Raw genomic sequence first — 18,600 nt, 5'->3', positions numbered from 1 at the left:
ATTACTAATCCAAAGAGATTTAGAAATAATATTTAGTATTTATTATATTGAATCTATACACGTTATGTTATTCCTTGGGCCACATTCTTACGTCGACGTACGTACAAAGTAAAAAAAGAAAAGTTTTGAAATTATTAAATAGAGAATATATAATTTAGACTGTTGGCTAGAACGTTAAGATAGGTCCTTCCCGATGATCCAGAATATCTATAACAGAAACAATGAAACTGTATATTTATTTACATTGCGTATGAACACGCGCAATGTCATTTTCAGAATAACTCGATTTACCTTTAGCTATACTCCACCATGGTAACGTGATGTACGTCAAAAAGGCGTTTAAAGGTACGGATTGCGCTCGTCTCGTTTCTTTCCAGAAGTGAAAGGTTTGAGTGAATCCTCGCATAGTCCAGAGCGGATTGTACGCTCCGTCGTCTAACTCTGAAAAGAATATTTATCAGTTATCGGAACATATCGAATTGAACGCTGTATTGTGATATCCTGTAATGATTCAACGATAACAGGATGATAATGTCATTCAAACATCGAATCGAACAATAAAACGCACTACTGAGAAGCTTGAAGTTGATGGAACCAGATGCATGTTTTATTGAACTGTTACGAGAGAGTTATGAAAGAGAGGAACAGATTCAAATGATACGTAGATTATGTGCAAGAATGCGTGTATAAAAGCAAACAAAGTAAGGAAACAAGACGCATTAATTTTTGTATTTACTGCAAGATCGCATTATTTAAGTTACATATTGACTCTAATCGCGAATCCTTGCTGCAAAAATAAATCTTATACACTTGTTATTTACTTGAAATCAAAACAATTAACATCTAATTAACAAACGTTTTCTCCTTAAAGATACTGTGTACTGCAAAACAGAATCAATAGTACTTTTACAAAACGCAAACTATATTCGACGATTATTCGATTATTACTATCTACTATCGATGACTATGCTTATCGTTAGTGATGAAATTCGTCCTTGAGAATCACTCATCGAACAATCTTTGGAAATTACCACTGTCGTTACTACTCTGTTTTCTCTTCCCATGCGCAATCACTCAATAATCATTTCTATTTCACCATCCCGCAAACACGGTTGTTAAAAAAAGCTCTTTAAACGGTGTATGTACTACGTTAACAGAGCGAATGAATATACGTTACAATACGATGAAAGCAATATCATGATCTTTGAAGGCGAGAAAAGAAAAGGACACACATCTCGGCGGGAAAAGGGGCGGAAAGAATTTACCCTGTGAGCCGGGGCGGCGCGGGAGCTCGCACCAGTAGTAGATCGCGGTGCCGTCGGGGGTGACACGATGAGGAGGTAGAGGATTACCAGCAAAGCTGCCGGAGAGCGCTCTTCGACGTCGTCTTCGGGGCAACGTGGCGCTCTGGCGACGCGCTGTGGTGTCGCTATTGGTGCGCGTCACTTGCCGGGCGTTTGCATTTCTGTCTCTGATTGTCTCTTGGTCGTTCCGATTCTGGCTGTTGACGTAATCCTCGTGATCAGAACCGGCGCTGCGCAGCCGACGCCGGCCGTTGGCGCGTCTTACCCTGACGAGCTCATCGTCACTGTGCCGCCCGCGGCGCTCTTCGTCGTCGTTCTCCAGTCCGTTGTGATGATGATTGAGAAGCAGATGTCCGGCGCTGTAAGGTCGTTGTTTCCGCGCATTGTCCTCCATGGCGGTCGTCGTTGTTGTAGTCGTCGTCGCGGCCACGTCGTACCCCAGTGGCACTTCCTCTTTACCATGCACTAAGATCGCGCCCGAGTCTAGCTTCTGCCGGACGTTATCGTCCGTAAGACATCGACCGGCCGGCACTAAGATCTCGCTGCCCACCTCTATGTGCGATTGATGTTGATGGTGATGGTGGTGGTGGTGGTGGTAGTGGTGGTGATGATGATGGTAGTTCTGCTGATGATTGTTCTGCTGATGATTGTGGAAACCTGTCGCGAGAACCACGTCGTCATTTAAGACGGCGATTGCACTCGTATCGCGACTACAAACGATCGTGCTCCCGGTCTCTTTTTGCGCTTTGTCTTTCGTATCTTTTGAAATAAAATACACTTTGAAAATTAACAACTTTCAAGTTCATATTAAACATAGATTGTGTGCTTTAATTATCAACGTAATCTTGTCAAAGCTCATCTCAAGGACACGGAACACGATGCTTTCTTGGGAAAGAACTATAGACACAAAGGTTCTACTGAGTCACACAAAAAGCGAGAGCGTTGTTGAGAGCAGAGACAGGAAAGACTAATCGGATTGATCGTTTTCAGCGCGAACGAGCACACTCACCGTGTGTCTCGCGATAGATCGCTTCCTTGCGAATCGGCGAGTTTTCATTCGTTCCGGATTGTTCCTGGGTATTGCGTTGCTTGTTGTGGACGGGATGTTGTTGTTGATGTTGTTGTTGTTGATGTTGTTGTTGTTGTTGTTGTTGTTGTCGGTGTTGTTGTTGTTGTTGTTGTTGTTGTTGTTGTTGTTGTTGTTGTTGTTGTTGTTGTTGTTCTTGTTCTTGTTCTTGTTGTTGCTGCTGGGCCGACAACAGATGAGGTGATCTACGTCGACGAAACGTGCACGGGCTTCTGTGATTTCCCGGTGAGCTCCGCCCGCCCCAGCTGCTATCCTGTACATCGGCTACAAAGGAAAGAGCCGGCATGGCACGTGTCAGTGATTAGAGACAGCATGAAACTCTTTATTTCGTTCGTTCTCTCTCTCTCTCTCTCTCTCTCTCTCTCTCTCTCTCTCTCTCTCTCTCTCTTTCTCTCTCTTTCTCTCTCAATACGCGACTTTGATCGAACCGAAAAATAGTGTGTAGTAATGGTGGTGAGATGGTGATGTTGGTAGTGGTGGAAAAACTGCATCTGTTTTATTCTTTTGGTGTATATTTCTATTTTTTTTTTTCTATTTTTAACTCTAGTTTTGTGCTATGTATTAACGTCATGAAATGTGCGAATCTTGAACGTCAATCTAAGAGACTCGTTCAAAAATCGTGATTGTTTCAACTAATCTAACATGAACTGACATTGCATTTGAATAAAGTCTTGTTCAAAAAAAAAAAAAAAACAATAGAAAAGTGTTAGGACGCGAATGCGAAGAAAACATAATTGCAATGTAACGCATGCGTTTGTTTTCGTTTTATATTGCGCGCTAATGCAATTATTGTCCGTATCTCCGACAGTGTTTAGATCTATCAGCTTCAAATCTATACAAAAGTAGCTAGCATTGAGAAAAAATATATATTGCCGAAACAAAGAGGCATCTATTAATGCCTGTTAATGATCAAGACACTTGTGCATCACATAGATTACAACACAGTAGCATGCACAGACCGAAAGTAGATGCGAACAAAATACATTAAGAAGAGAAAGATGTACTAAAGCTTGTGTTCGCATATCCCATGTTTAACGCTATTTGATAAATAAATATTATATACATCGAATCTGAATTTCATGCGCATAATGCACAAATCAAAAACAAAGAGATATTTGTCACTTCATTGACACAAACGTGTCACCTTGAGCGTTAAACAAGAAATATGAAGTCTCAGTTGGATAGTGTGAAATCATAAGAATAAGAAAGAAAATAATAAAAAAAGTAGTGAAATTTGCTCCCGACTTTGTTTTTTTTATACTTTTACATTGCTGATAATTACCATCTCGAACATCACCGGCTTCGATCTCGCTGAGACCGTTCGCCATGGAATCGAGACCTTCGTTCTCTGATCTCGCTTTCGTGGCCGCCGTGTCGGGTTTCGTTCTCCATCCACCGCGTACGAAATTATTTAGATTCGCGCTGGGGTCGGACAACCTTCGTTGATGGCGATACATAAAGAGTTCCTCGGCGTCGTCCCAGTCGGCGTCCCACAAGGCATCGGTCGCGCAATAACCCGGCTCTGACGTCGGTGTTTCCGCGCCCGAGCCCTTTGGTTTTGTCACGGCCATTTCCGCGTGCCCTTTGCCTGTAATGAGCAAAAATAAGAAGCTTTAGAAACAAATCTAAAAAAGAGAAAGTAGAGAAGACCATAGAAAAAAGACCGTAAAAAAAATTAAAAACTTTCAGGTGTAAAACACTATTTAAAACATATATAAATATGTGTTGAGAAAATTCTCGTACCACGTGGTCCTTTCATTCGCACGAATTCTATTCTTTGCGAAGCTGCGCCGGAAAAGAGGCCGAACGTCATCCGTTGCGCCATTTTGGTACTCAGACTCGACTAAAAATAAACATCAATTGTGTTGTTTTTTACGCGTACAAATTTGATTACATCACGAAAATAAAGAAATGATTTAACTCACTCTCGCATCGTAAACTTTTTTTAAAGCGTCATATCTGATCGAGCCGAGAAAAATGACGCCTTGAATTGCGCCCTCTCGATCGGATGCAACCAGCTCCACGCACACCATTTCTCCGTCTCTCACTAAAATATCACAGAAAACTTCGTCGAAATTGTCCACCATGAAGCATATGTGCGGATACGTCATTTCCTCGAGGTCTCCCTTTGCGTCCATTCGTCGTCGACTCGGACTTGCGTATACCTTTTGAGAATGTCTCCGCAGTACCTGTAAATATAATACATTGCAATATTACAATTTTACACACTTTAAAATTGATTTTAATATATAATTTATATATATAATTTTGAACAAAATTTAACATTTGTAGAAATTGAAAATTTTGTGATGAGTATTCAATTTTCGATGAAATTTGAAAAAAATTTATCATTTAAAGAGAAAGAGATTCTTACTTGCAATTCCTTGGGACTCGTTCTTGTGCAAATTGCTAAGGTGAGTGTATAGTCAAATTGGTGCACGACGAGGTTCAGGTACACGGTTTCCTCCCAATCGATATCAGGATCACCGATTGGCAGTTTCTTGCTGTCTTTGCGGAACACGTCGACCTCGGTCTCGAACTTGGGCAGGTACCTCGACGAAGTCTTTACGTGTTTCTTGCGAACAAAGAAGAGCAGATCGTCACCGTCGATAGTGTGCTCCGCTTGAAAGAGGAAGTGTCGCACGAACAAGTCTGTCCAGTATGTTGTGCCTTGCAGCACGACAAATCCGGAATCTATGAAAGAATTCACGTGTCCATATAGTATAAATTCGCTCGATCGTAAATTTTAAAACTTGGCGTCAAAAATATGCAGTTGGATTCGAAAAAAACGAGATATCGACTAATATCAAATTCACCCTTAATCGATTTGACGTGTAAAAGTGTTTAAAAAAGGGAGAAGATAATGAACGTAAGAGACAAGATAATCGATAGTCATATGATGTGGTTATTGATGAAGAAAGTCTGGCCAGGAAATCGAATAACAGGTATATATTTCGTACCGTACAATTTTATCAAAACAAAAAATTTTAACAAAAACAATTTCTCTTGAAGTCATTTATGTGGCTAAATACATAAATGTTTAGATTTTCTCTTGTGCACGTTGTGTTTTACGTAAATTGAAAACATTGAAGGAACGTAAACAAAATATTTTTTAACATAATCATAAAACAATTAAAAGATAATAGATATAATATAAAATAGAGATATGTTTTGCTATCAGTTTCTTTTAGCGTATAAAAAGTCTACTAAGATTTTAAAAAATCATTGTAAAACGAAAAAAGGAACGGAAAATAGTTTCCTTAATAAAATAACACAAGTTCGGGAGAGAAAACGATTGTAATCTCGATCAGTCAACCCTTTGGAAACGAAACACCCTTTGCATAATTCTTCCGTCCAAGCACACCTTAAATTTTCCGCGCACATTCTCACCCTCGTTACCGAAGCGTAAATATACGCGCGCGATCATACCCCAAAGCGACACGCTGACCGTTTTAAAACCGATCCGTATATATACGAACCATCTTTAAGCATCTGCCGGAGCTCCTTCGTTCTCTGGAAATTGATCTCTTCGAGTAATTGCTCCAACATCGTCGGGGCTCTGGTGAGGCCCGATGAAGAGCTGCTTGCCAGGCTCGCCATGATTTCAACAAACCTGTCGCCTGACGCAGCCTCAATGGTTAACTTTCCTCCCGATTCGTTCCGTTTCTTTCGCGTCTTCCACCTGCTAAGGTGGAAAGACGATTGTCTTTCCGCGTGTTTACCGAGTGCGTCCTTGGCGTCTCCGATAAATCAGAAGCGACGAACTGTCGCGGGACCGGCGATCATTCTCTTTGGAGAACCGCTTCAGCGATGACAGACAGCGGACGCTGATGAGAAGATTTCATGACGTTCCCATTTTGTAGATGAAAGTCCCATCTCGATAAAGGGAGAAAAAAAGCGACAATTATGCGACGTCGTGAACGACAAACGTTTACAAACGATGTGTCGATGAAAGGAAACGTCAACTCGATACTCCTCGTGCGGCGCGGCTTGGCCGCGACTGACCGTGTCGTGTGCGTTTGTCGATAATGCGACGCATGCGTTCGTTGTGTTTCAAGCGTCATCTTTGTCAAAGAGCCGTGTGTATTTATTCAAAAGACACCCGGTATAAAAGTCCGTCGACAAGCTGATGCACCCTACTCATCGTTAAAATAAAGTCCCGGATTCTCCTCGGAGAGCTCAAAGATTATTGTCCTCAGAAATTATTGTCCTGATGTGATTAAATACAATATAATTATTCTACAAACACTTCCTATTTTGCTTGCGATACTTTTTTATTTTTTATAGTTATTCAAACACGTAACGTTGGTTCGGAACTTATTAAAATAGCACTAGAAAATCAACAAATAAAGATAAATGTATTACAAATTATTAATGGACATGGAATATTTGCTATACATTTACTATTTCAGATGTGAGAATAATTACAGAAAAACAGCAATTATGTGTACAAAGAAAGAAGAGTTATTCTCTTTAAAAAATATTTTATTTAGCACATGAGAAAATTTGTCCTGCGTGTGTTTGCATTATCTCGAAGATGTCGAAACTCTAGATGATACGCGCTGACCTCAAACTGACCTCTGATAAAAACGGAAGCACCGTCAGTTGAGACTCGAGACAGACTTTGACACGCTTTGTCGTTCTCGGTCGGTGCATTGATTTGACGAAGAACAGACGTCTTAGATCTCTCGGTGAGTACACCTACGCAGACTCTCCGCAGTTGCTCATAATGTATAATGAGAGACACATCACACGAGTAATTCTGTGACTAAATAGTCGGTCCGTAATTGCACGGTTACGTAATTAGCATATTACGCTTTGGGCGAGCACGTTTATCTATACGCGATCTTTTATATGCATCGAGTTTATAAGTGAATCTTGCTTATTTCATACTGACCGATGTAATTAATTGTGTGTATTGAGTACATTAACATTGTTAACATTGCTTATTCTGGCAACTTTTAATATATATATATATATATATATATATATATATATATATATATATATATATACATATAAATATACAATTGAATTGAAAGAATTTTTATTGAAATTCACAATTTGATCTTAAATGAGCTACAGTGTTGTAAAGAGATAATCCTGAAAATTAAAGCTCTGACACAGAAGCTATTTAATTAACGAGAAAATTCGCGATAAGATCCCATATTGTCGCACCGCGCTTGTTACGCAACAAGATATGAACTGCATTGGATTTGCCTGTAGACGAAACATCTCAAAGCCATAGAGCTCTGGTATAAGCACGTGAAAGGGCTGGCAACATCTATAAAAGAAGCTGTGCTTCGTGATATTCCGCTATTTCGTGAATTATATTAATCTGATAGACGCTTTCGGTTTCTATCTTTGCAGGCGACACAAATGTGTCTGCTGTAACATTTACAATTCGTTTTGTGTTTCTTGCGCTGTGCTAAATGTTGGGTGAGCAAATACGTTTTATGTTTGAATAAACAAGCGGAGGCGAGCCGGAAGCAGCACGCGATACGCGGTTGCGATGAATCTAATTGACAGATGCACAATGAAAATACTGTTTAAGTGATGAAAGAAGATCTGAGAAAACGTCGAGTTTTGTCCGCGCTATGCGCCACGAATCTGTGTAAATTAATTAAACAATTATACACATTAACGTGATAAATTTACACTCAAGTAGTACACTCAAAATCAGTTTTTACAACAAAGTGTTGAAAGTTTTTCAGTAGCTTTACGAATTAGTTTGCAATTAAATCACATTTCGAATAGCTTATTGATTTAAGCGGCTTATTAAATATAATCACACTGTGCGAATAGATAAATTGATAAAAGCATCATATGCACCGCTCGTACGCTTTAATACAGCAAATTATTTGAATATGATTAATGTGCTTAGTTACACATGGTAATTATTTCAATTAAATTATACTATATAATGAACTATATGTAAACAATTATAAAAGTTGAATTACCGTAAGTAATTTACATCACGGGCTAGTTACAACTGGAACATGGCCAAGTGACAGATGGCAAATCGGAGATTACGAACAAAGCGAAGTAATGGCACACACGTGTGCGTCTAAATAATTATTCTTCCGTGTTATGACATATAGTAGATTGCAGTGTCGCAGATTGCAACAATAAGAAAATTTTCTATTTTGTTTGTAATATTATATGACAGATATATCATATGGCAAAACTCTAAATCTCTATTAACTAAAAATATTTACGCAATAGAATGTTTTAAAAACACGAGATTTTTATAAACCTTTATGCTAAGTGAAAAAGTATTGTAAAACTAAAAAAACGTTTAATTAACTTCCTGAACTTTTGATGGATCGGTTTGCTAAAGATGAAATATGATTAATCATCGTGAAGATGCATTGCAGATCGCTATTTGTGCATGTGGCAACTGAGAAAAGCATTGCGCGCAATAGCAACAGAGTGGGAAATAAAATCGCGATTTACCGCACACATTTATGATTGATACAGTTCACTAACAAAGAAATATGATCGTGTATCACGCAACAAGCGTTGCAAATCGCTATGAAGCAACTTTTGAAAATAAGGATTTTTTAATTTAGATATAGTATATAAAAGTACATACATTATTTACATATATTTTTTGTATCTATATTAACAATAAGAATATATAAATAAAAGTACAAAGTTGAGAAACATAATTAGTTATTCAAATACTCGCTAATGATCAAGTCACGAAAGTGTGTTGCGGATCAACGCGTTATTAGAACTCATTTATTCCCGCTGATTGCGGATATAGCAAAGATATGTTTAATATTTAAGAATAATTTTACACGTACTGAAATATGTAAATAAATATACAAAAAGAGAATTAATTAGTTATTTAATTACAACGCGCATAAATTGCTGAAGATAGAGTGCGATAAAACGTGTTTTGGAAAGTGTGTCGCGAATCGTCGCTTTGATCAAGCGAGTGTCATTAGCACTTAATTATCTCGCTAATTGTGATTGTCACGCGTGTATTCATTCACGTGAGCAGAATCGTTGGTAGGGATAGCAGACTCGAGCATACGAGTTCGGCGTCGTCGTATATGCATCAGTTTTCACGCATGTATACACGCGAATCGGTGACGGTGTGGCGTTGTTGGCGATCGAAACGCAAAATTCCACGATTATAATTGCGTGTCACACCGATATAACGTGCGTGCGGTGAAACCGTGAAAGTGAACATCAATCGCAAGGTGCGTCTACAAAACAAGCTTTGTAATCGTGCAAGTACTCGAATGAACGCTAAAAACCTTGCGGAAACGTGTGATTCGTCTCTGATCTTATTTTAGCGCGTTGTAAAACTTTTCGGTGTCTGCACAGAACGTCTTCTTCATTCTAACAGTTTCCTCTAAATTGTATTTATAGTTGTTTACACGCCGAGCTGCGTATTTTCCTCGTATGTGCAAGATATTTTTTGGTCTATTTGTACGAAGCGTCATAGAAAAAATTTTAAATTCTTATATTTTTCGTACACTTTGTACGTAACATTTTGCGACGAAATCAGCGCTTCTATATTCGAAATGCATTAGACGAAAATAATCCGCGTATGCGAGTATAAGAGACATGACATCTTCTCTGCAATTTTCGACTCCGCATCGTCATCGGGCTCTTTCTCATCTCTGCGTTTCTTTGCAGAGACTAACGTTTTAGAAATCTACAGCTATCTCTCCTGCGTGTCGCCGCGGATCTCGAAAGTCAGTCGGAACAGATTGGCACGAATCCCGACCCAGTTTTCAAATGTTCGACTGTAATCGGACGCATTGAACGAAAATATACGACACGCGGTACACGTTGTTTTTCGTGTATCTCGACGCACGTGTCCGAATCGACCAACAATTTAAAATTGATTCACACACATTCTTATGATATAATTTATACTTTTTCCGTATTTTACACAATTATTTGTTTATTTTTAACATTGTTCGTGAAATAAATTCGTTAATATTATCGTCATACGTGACACACATTCTGCTTTGCAAAAACAATTTAAAAGTAAATGTAAAAGCTTTCTTCAGATCGTAATTTTTGAGTCTTTTGTTACTTTTCTAAATTATTTTTTGCGTATTGTTCTCATTGTTTCTTATATTCGAGAAAAACTAGAAATGCATGATCACATGAGTGATGTGACCATGTCACATCAAATTTCAGATCGATCGAATTCAAATCAAAAAACTCACTTGATACAATTTCAGATTTTTAAATAAATAACACATATATTTTTATGAATAATACTTACCTACCTTCTAAATCGCATTTCTCTTTGTTGCTTCAAGCTGTTTAACTATTGTTATGCATGTTTTTGTTATGACAAAGACGTTTATTTAATAATCGCAGAGAGATTGGAAACATCTTGACACAGATCGTAATCTCAAGTGCAGTTTAATCTTTTACACGTGATCGTCTTGATTATCATAAAGTTTCACAGGTTTATTAAGACTATTATATACAAGACCAGACAATGAAGAATAATTTCGTTCATTATTCGAGATTGTCACGGTTATTATCTTGTAGAAACACACAACTCGCATTGTATGTTTAATCGACGAGGAACTAAAATCACCGATTGCTCGATTTTGTGCCACTGTCAATTGCAGCAATTTTCTTGGCGACGAGGCGTGAATTCAAGGGTAGCTCGGAAGATGTGTTCGTTATCGTTTTACAAACTTTGCGAGAAAATATTAGAACGACTTCATTTAACAATAAGAGAAAATATAGTAAAAAGAAAAAGCGTATGATTGGTTATTGTCAACGAATAATTATGTGTTCATTATATCTCTCACTCTTTTTGTTTTTTCTTCTATTCAAATTATTATTTAAATTAATATTTACATATATTAAAAGAGGAAAAGGAAAGAGAGAGACAGAGAGAGAGAGAGAGACAGAAATATAGAAAAATCACAATGTTGAAATTGTTTTAGAATAATTCTAAAATGTTGTTCTTAATACTGGCGGCGTGTCTCGTCGCCATGACTCACGCCGGATGTCCCATGAGACCGACGATAGGACAAACTTCCGCAAACAGGACGCTGGGCGACGGCAATTACAAGATTCTTATGAGCGGACAGACAAACGGATACATACCCGATGCAGTCTACACAATTAGTCTGCAAGGTTACGTTTCTTATAAGTATTACAACAAATTGGCAACTTGAAAAAGCGCAATAAACATCGCGAGAAGTTTTAAAATCATTGCCATGTTGATTTTGTAATAACTGAGCAATTAATAAAGAACATTAGTAACGATACTTTTGTACAGGATCGCAAACAAACGAGAGGTTACAACAATTCACACGTTTCACACTCACGGTGCATTCGCAGCACGCACCAAACAATCTCTCAGCGCGCGTCGGTTACTTCCAGCTGTTTCCGGATTTCACGACCACTTTCAACGAAGATTGTATTAATACGATTTCCGAAGAGAATACATATCCGAAATCAGAGGTAAAATGCGGACACTACACGACGCGTTTTTTTTTCTTAAGAAAAAGAATTTTATTATTTTAGTAATTTACTTGGAGAAGGAGAGGGCGCACAGGTTGAGAATACAAACTTTATATTTGACAGATTCGAGTGATGTGGCGAGCACCGCCGGCCGGTTCCGGATGTGTCATCTTCACAGCGATGATTTTGGAAAACAACGTGCGATGGTACGCCGAGGACGGTGCTCTCACTAAAATTGTTTGCGAATGGACGGGATCGGAAGTCGAAAGTACGGATGAGACTAAATGCTGTGCTTGCGACGAAGCTAAATATTCGGTGAGTTCCCCGAAACGTTCAGCCGACACTGATATCAAACTTTTGTTAACTTGTCTTTAACTCACACTTGTCGCGCGTGCTCGCGCGACAATGCCACATTTCTTGTGAAAATAACAAGTAACGAAAAATTAATGAGCGGTTTGTAATCGTTCGAAGTATCTTGTTGTTTTGTTTTTAGCTAACAATGGAGGGCATCTGGTCGAATAGAACTCACCCAAAGGACTTTCCTTTTTCTGTCTGGTTGACCCACTTCAGCGACGTTATCGGAGCGTCGCACGAGCCAAATTTCTCTTTCTGGGGTAGAGATCACATCGCCACAGACGGTTTTCGACAATTAGCCGAGTGGGGTTCTGCGACCGGTGTCGAAGCGGAATTACGAGAGAAATCTAATCACCTTAGAACGCTTATTAAAGCCGCCGGTCTCTGGTATCCCAATGTCAATTCTAACACGACAACGTCCTTTAGGTAAACTCTATTTCTAAGAGCTTGCAATAATGTGTTTCCATCGAAAGGTGAAAAATCGCGAAGATTATATTCTAATTGCTGATGATCGCGAATAGATTATTTTATAGACTTCTTCTTTTTGCGATTTCAGAGTGGATCGAAATCATCCCCTTCTCTCGGTGGCTTCTATGCTAGGACCATCTCCCGACTGGGTAGTGGGAGTGAGCAAGCTGAATCTATGTCAAAAAGATTGCACCTGGGCGAAGAGCATGTTGATCGATCTTTATCCTTGGGACGCCGGCACTGACAACGGCATTAGCTACATGTCGACGAATTCCGAGACGAAACCGCGCGAGAAGATGAAGCCGATAACGACGTTTTATCCGGAAGATCCGCGATCTCCGTTTTACGACCCGTCCGGCAGACCCATGCTCCCGCTGGCCAAATTATATCTCAACAGGGAAAAAATCATCCCTCACGGATGTAGCGAGGAACTTCTGCAGCGGCAAGTGGTCGAGTTAGAGGTGGCCGAGAACACGGAAGACACGACGAGACGTATGCACGTTCATGCTATAAAAATGTTTCTGTTAATAATAACCGCGTGTTTATTAGTGTTGTCCAAAGCTAAGGAACGGTGTATGTGTTTGTATAATAAATAATGTATGACTCGAGAAAATGTAAAATTTAGTTTTGGATTTTCTTAAAGCGGAATGCCAGACGACGGATTATTCGCCGTGGTCGTCGTGTTCGGTAACCTGCGGTAAGGGCCTAAGAATGCGCACGAGGTCTTACAGAATGCCGCAGAAAGCAGCCATGTTCAATTGTAACAGACAATTGGTCTCCAAGGAAATGTGCGTCGCGTCTATTCCAGAATGCTCGTGAGTACATTGTAATAATCCTCATAAATATACTTGTCAAATGTTTAAACCAATTGAAAAGTATGTAATTCTTTTGAACGTTACGCGATTATTTTACAAATATTGAGTATTTTAATCTTAAAACAAAATGCACTTGAGAAGAATTCAGAATTTCGAAAAACAGAACGTTTCACGTTTCCCGGTTTCAGAGGAGAAGAAGAAAACGATGATGACGTAATCTCGTCGCCGAGTGACAATCCGCTTTGCGAGACCACCGAGTGGAGCGTGTGGTCCGAGTGTTCGGAAACGTGCGGAGTAGGCTTGAAAATGCGAACGAGAAGATTCCGTGATCATCGTGGTCGTAAACAGTGCCCGCTTGTGTCGCTCGTCGAGAAGGAAAAGTGCATGAACCCGCCTTGTCCGCCGGGAACGGAGGAGCAGATCGATCCTCTATGCAAGGTATCGTGCCTATCGTAAAATCGAATCCTCAGACATTTACACGGTATTTACAATTGATAATGACTCAAGGTGACAGAATGGTCTGACTGGTCGCCGTGTAGCGCTTCTTGCGGCAAAGGTGTAAAATTGAGAACTCGGCTGCTTATAGTCGACCCGTCGCTGCAGACGGAATGTTCCTCGCGCGTAGAATTGCTTCAGCAACGACCGTGTCTCGTTCAAGCGGACTGCACATTTGACATGGCGACGGCAAAGGGTAAATTATACGAAACACACATTTTTAGTAGATAAGAAAATAAAGCAACAACGATTCGATTCTTTACAAGCTTTTACTTACGTTTTTTTTTTCTTAAATTTTAAACTGTTAAGTATTTAATATCTAGATGTCTATTCTTTTATTTTTATTTTCTTTTTCCAGTTGTGTGCATGGAGGAGGCAGATCCCGGTCCCTGCAGAGGTTACTTCCAGAGATGGGCTTTCAACCCGCAGAAATTAATGTGCGTGCCCTTCGCGTACGGCGGATGTCGTGGCAACCGAAATAATTTTCTGACAACGGACGAGTGTAACAACACTTGCAACATTGTAAGCGGAAATGTCTTGTCAAGTATTGCAAATTTAAATTCAGTTTCAGGTATCGCTGAAAATTCTTGTCCTTTAGGTGCGATCTGTTCTGACTGGTCAGCTCGTCAACGAGACCGTAAATCAAATTCAGTCAAGTTCATTCAGCAAAACATTTAATCATTCTCGTCCAGATTCTCGCGTAGACTGCGTGGTTTCACGTTGGACGAATTGGTCACCATGTAGTGTCACTTGCGGTCTTGGTCGCGTCATAAGTTATCGTATCATCGAGGTGAGCTAATTATTTGAGCGGAATTATGCAACATGCAGCTCATAAAAATTTTCTAACATCAAGCACGAACAAAATTATTGATATTTGTTGTGTTGTTATTGCTTAGCTGTTTATTTTTGTTATATTTTGTTGTTCATAACTATAGCGCGAAGCTGAGAACGGCGGCCGACCCTGTCCGAAAAAACTGTACCGTCATCATCGATGCCAGCTCGCACCGTGTGATGCATAAGTAAAAAGGAAGCTCTTTACTCGGTGGCATTTAACTTATGTATGTAAGCATCTTTGAGAGTTGCACTCAACGATAAAGGAATCTACACACAAGTGAAAGAGTTAATTTAATAATTATATCCATAAAGATAAAAGCTTTTTACTCTTAAGTTTCTATTTTTAATAAATAGATGGTTATATAAATCGATGTACATTAGTGTCAATATTCTTTTGTAAGTTGATCATGTTGATAAATATTATATAGTGTATTTTACACACTGTTTGCTACAAAATGCTGGGAAATATATAAATATATAAATGTATCAGAATAAATAATATTTTATTAATGGTCTTTTTTTTTGTGCCGTGATTCCTGCTAATTCCCATCGAATTTCACTCAACACTTACGATCTGAGATCGATGTAATCGTTTTTATATTAAATAATACATTTTGCCTCTTGACACAATATCCGTTTAATTAAACTCTTCATCGTTTATTGTTACAGATGAATTTTGTATCAAAAAAAGCACTTAATTGTGGAATTACATGTACACAATTGTTGTACGTTAAACAAAATCAGAAAGAAAAAGATTTTTACAATTGATGAAACCTATGTGTATTATAAAAAAATTGTATATACGTACATTTAATGAAAAAAAAAATGTAATTCGAATTAATTCTTCGGTTGTGAGAAATTCAGTCGGATTTCGACTCTCACTATTTGCACTTTTGCAACTACATTTTGTAATGTAGTATATATCGCCTCAAACAACAATACGGTCGTTGGAACGATTAATATGTCGGATAACATGCTTGTTATCTTACGCTCCAGCTAAGTGATTTGTGCGCCTATAAATCCGCTACAAACTTCGAATTGCGATCAGATGACTTTGGAAAATATCCAAAAATTTCCAAACTCGAGAAGTTTCTCAATTCTATTGCAATTGTTCATCTTTTATAACACGTGTGTTTACGGCGTTTACACGTACACGTTTTGCGAATAGAATTCCATTTGTGCTTATGTTAGGTTACATCTGTAATTGTAAAAAAACTCGATCGGACTCGCAGGATTCGTCGTTTTATTGAAATAAAATTCTGGGTCTATATCTCGCGTCTATTAAAATCAGTTGGTTCCGGTTTGTTCGCGGTAAAATATTTTTGTTTCTTTTCTTTACGACGAACATTCACTCACTATCAACTGAAGAGCTAACTCTTTGTATAGTTCCATTAATAATCTCATATAAACAATACACATAATATAACGACTAAATTGCTACATATCCACCAAGAATAATCGTCATATCATGCGACCAATCTTGAGATCACATGCACATTGCGTAATTGTTTCGAGTAATTTTTATCCACAGCAACAATGTGCAGCTTTATTTTTGATAACTTGTTGACTATGCGTTTTTTTTCATTAATTTGCATAAAAAATTTTTTGGAATATTATTTGAAAAATAATAATATTTTTTTATTGTTCATACAATTCGATGTGATGTAAAAACGATTCAAGCTGCTTGGTAGATGTATAGCATTTTTTTAACAATAACTATATATATATTTCTTTTTTTAAAGACGCTATCGTGAACACGGGAAGATCGATGACATACGGGAGAAGACGGAAAAGAAAAAAGAGTCAACGCGAGTGACTGGACAATGCCCTTAAGGGCTGTTCGCTCTTCGAGAACTTACCCGTGATGCGGATCGCGCGTGATTCGTTTTTTATTTTTAACATTAACAATAATAATTATTATATAATTATTAATAATCATCATTAACGTACACACACGTAATATATAGGAAATAGTACGGACGCTCTCGGTCTCTTTAGGCCACTACTCGACTATATGCTACGGCATATGTTCTTTGGTCGTGCCACTTGTGTTTCTATACTTCTTGCAAAAAATTCAGCTGAATCATGCGAATCGTTTTCCGCCGATTTGATACAACAAAAGATTTCGCAGATATCCGGCAGCCTTTTAATACAGAGTACGCGTTGGATCTTTAAAGCGCAAACTGTCATCGCGATTGCAAGTTCGGTAATGTTCAGATAGGATTGAATATTTTGAACTTTAAGAATCCAATTGTTCTCTTTTGCAACTTATATATATGGCACACTTATCTTACATAAGAATTATTATATAATCACCTCTCGACACCATTTGTGGCCGTTTTAAATTACTTCGTAGAATAAAAATAATAAAAATACGTTGGCAATGATGATTGTATCGATCAATTAACGACTGAAATAAATCTATAAGAAATATACAGAGAAGAAATAAATTATCAAAAAAATAGAAGCGAATCAAGAAGTTGTATATAAGAACTCTGTTCTTCAGTAGACCAGCTACCTGAAGATGCGATAAATATTCGACTTTTTTTTCTATTCACGATTTCTGTTTGTGACGTAACATAATTTATCGTCTCTCAATATAATTAACTTAATAATATAACGTTTGTCTCGCTTTTCCGTTACGAGATCTGACTGACTAGTGTTGACTAGACTATTTACCGCCGACCCACGCATGCCACTTCCGTTCTGGCAGTAATAGTAGTAGTAGTAATTCCCAATATACAACCTATTGTCGTTCCAAGATAATTCATACGAAAAAGTTCCGGCAATTGCGAGAACAAAAAAACTTTCGCGCCGTCAAACAATTAAATGTAAATGTAAGATATTTCATCATTTTTGATGATGTGTCAAAATAAAACACATCATACAGAATATTATTTAGTATCTGTATATAATATTAAAATGCTTAAATTGAAAAAGAAAATATTAAACAAGTTATCTCAGGATAAACTCGCTCACTATATGTATAAAATACATATTATAAAATAAATATGTGTAAAAATATATATAAATAATAAAACAAAGATATATATATATAAACATACCAATAAAAGTGTAATTATACCCGAGCCATTGCTTAGTATCAGACATCATACGATTCACGTATATCAGGAAGTCACACTCAAACTAAAAGACTTTACTCGTGTACGAAGGAGAGTGTTTTCGGTGGGTCGACGAGAAAACTGGGGTTCTTAGAGATTGACGTCGCTCTTACGTTTAATCAGCGTGGCGCGTCGCGTCGCAAGAAAGGCATCATTGTGCGTCTGCCGACGACGTTGGGACGGTCGTTCCGCGTGCGTGTACGATCGTCGTTGGCGTCGTCCTAGCCTCATGGCCGTTGAAAATGAAGCTCGAAGCTAAGATCCGACTGATGCTTCCTGTGTCAGCTGGTAGGCCGCCGCTTGTCGGCGACACGTCGGTTTCCTCAGAGCCAGCCGGTGGACACGTCGTGGCCGGAAATCGGTTCGATACCAGGAAGACGTTGTAGTTGCGTCGCCGATCCGTTTCGCTTCACCGTGATTGACGTCGAGCCGCTCGCCACCACGCTCTCCTCAGTGGTCGACGGTGTCAGTGGAATTGCGCTGACAATACCTCAAAATGAACAGTGACTGTGTTTTATAAATCTCTTTTATATTACATAAGCAATATAAAGAGATAAAATCTTTAGCAATTTTAATTTATTATATATATATATATATATATATATATATATATAAGTATAAAAATTTATTATTATAACAAATATTAAGTAGTTTTAATTAGA

General features: G+C 38.4%; 3 protein-coding genes across 12 annotated transcripts in view; 1 reads left to right on the top strand and 2 right to left on the bottom strand.

The window, feature by feature from the left end:
- Window positions 1-53: 53 nt before the first annotated feature.
- On the bottom strand, window positions 54-6,398 carry LOC109856883 (uncharacterized protein KIAA0930 homolog). The gene is made up of 7 exons (XM_020432604.1): window positions 5,871-6,398; window positions 4,766-5,085; window positions 4,317-4,580; window positions 4,135-4,234; window positions 3,674-3,979; window positions 292-441; window positions 54-207 (listed from the first exon to the last, which is right to left on the bottom strand). Exons 1-7 carry the CDS (start codon window positions 5,989-5,991, stop codon window positions 167-169), a joined length of 1,302 nt encoding a protein of 433 aa, XP_020288193.1. The 5' UTR covers window positions 5,992-6,398; the 3' UTR covers window positions 54-166.
- A 581-nt stretch (window positions 6,399-6,979) lies between these two features.
- LOC109857187 (spondin-1) lies at window positions 6,980-15,326 on the top strand. 4 transcript variants are annotated; one of them, XM_020433276.1, is made up of 12 exons: window positions 6,980-7,082; window positions 11,328-11,520; window positions 11,666-11,850; window positions 11,974-12,165; window positions 12,344-12,630; window positions 12,761-13,164; window positions 13,316-13,487; window positions 13,676-13,925; window positions 13,995-14,178; window positions 14,341-14,504; window positions 14,581-14,772; window positions 14,918-15,326. In XM_020433276.1, exons 2-12 carry the CDS (start codon window positions 11,340-11,342, stop codon window positions 14,999-15,001), a joined length of 2,295 nt encoding a protein of 764 aa, XP_020288865.1. In that variant the 5' UTR covers window positions 6,980-7,082; window positions 11,328-11,339; the 3' UTR covers window positions 15,002-15,326. The 4 variants fall into 4 exon arrangements, with proteins under 4 accessions (XP_020288865.1, XP_020288882.1, XP_020288890.1 ...); XM_020433293.1 differs by lacking the exon at window positions 6,980-7,082 and adding an exon at window positions 7,109-7,170; XM_020433301.1 differs by lacking the exon at window positions 6,980-7,082 and adding an exon at window positions 7,199-7,292.
- Window positions 15,327-15,415: 89 nt separating this feature from the next.
- The window catches only part of LOC109857144 (transient receptor potential-gamma protein), a 52,413-nt gene continuing 49,228 nt past the window's right edge, over window positions 15,416-18,600 (bottom strand). For 6 of the 7 annotated variants that reach the window (XM_020433231.1, XM_020433190.1, XM_020433206.1 and 3 more), the window contains one exon: window positions 15,416-18,428. In XM_020433231.1, coding sequence (XP_020288820.1) covers window positions 18,262-18,428 — 167 coding nt within the window. In that variant the 3' untranslated portion in view covers window positions 15,416-18,261. The remainder of the gene's footprint in view (window positions 18,429-18,600) is intronic. The other variant, XM_020433212.1, reaches the window with a different exon arrangement.

Source organism: Pseudomyrmex gracilis, unplaced genomic scaffold, assembly GCF_002006095.1.
Source record: "Pseudomyrmex gracilis isolate BER0280 unplaced genomic scaffold, ASM200609v1 scaffold_4, whole genome shotgun sequence".
NCBI classification, from domain to species: Eukaryota; Metazoa; Arthropoda; class Insecta; order Hymenoptera; family Formicidae; genus Pseudomyrmex; species Pseudomyrmex gracilis.
Note: the sequence above shows the minus strand (reverse complement) of the source record. Positions and strands in the feature narration are given on the sequence as shown.

What these genes read in the sequence shown, in the direction of transcription:
- LOC109856883 (XM_020432604.1), bottom strand. Translation starts at nt 5,991, where the DNA reads ATGGCGAGCCTGGCAAGCAGCTCTTCATCGGGCCTCACCAGAGCCCCG. An exon ending in CGAGTCCCAAGGAATTGCAA is followed by an intron (nt 4,581 to 4,765) that starts GTAAGAATCTCT and finishes TTATATTTACAG; the next exon opens with GTACTGCGGAGACATTCTCA. An exon ending in GCGAATGAAAGGACCACGTG is followed by an intron (nt 3,980 to 4,134) that starts GTACGAGAATTT and finishes TGCTCATTACAG; the next exon opens with GCAAAGGGCACGCGGAAATG.
- LOC109857187 (XM_020433276.1), top strand. Translation starts at nt 11,340, where the DNA reads ATGTTGTTCTTAATACTGGCGGCGTGTCTCGTCGCCATGACTCACGCC. An exon ending in ATACATATCCGAAATCAGAG is followed by an intron (nt 11,851 to 11,973) that starts GTAAAATGCGGA and finishes TATATTTGACAG; the next exon opens with ATTCGAGTGATGTGGCGAGC. An exon ending in TAAGTTATCGTATCATCGAG is followed by an intron (nt 14,773 to 14,917) that starts GTGAGCTAATTA and finishes TCATAACTATAG; the next exon opens with CGCGAAGCTGAGAACGGCGG.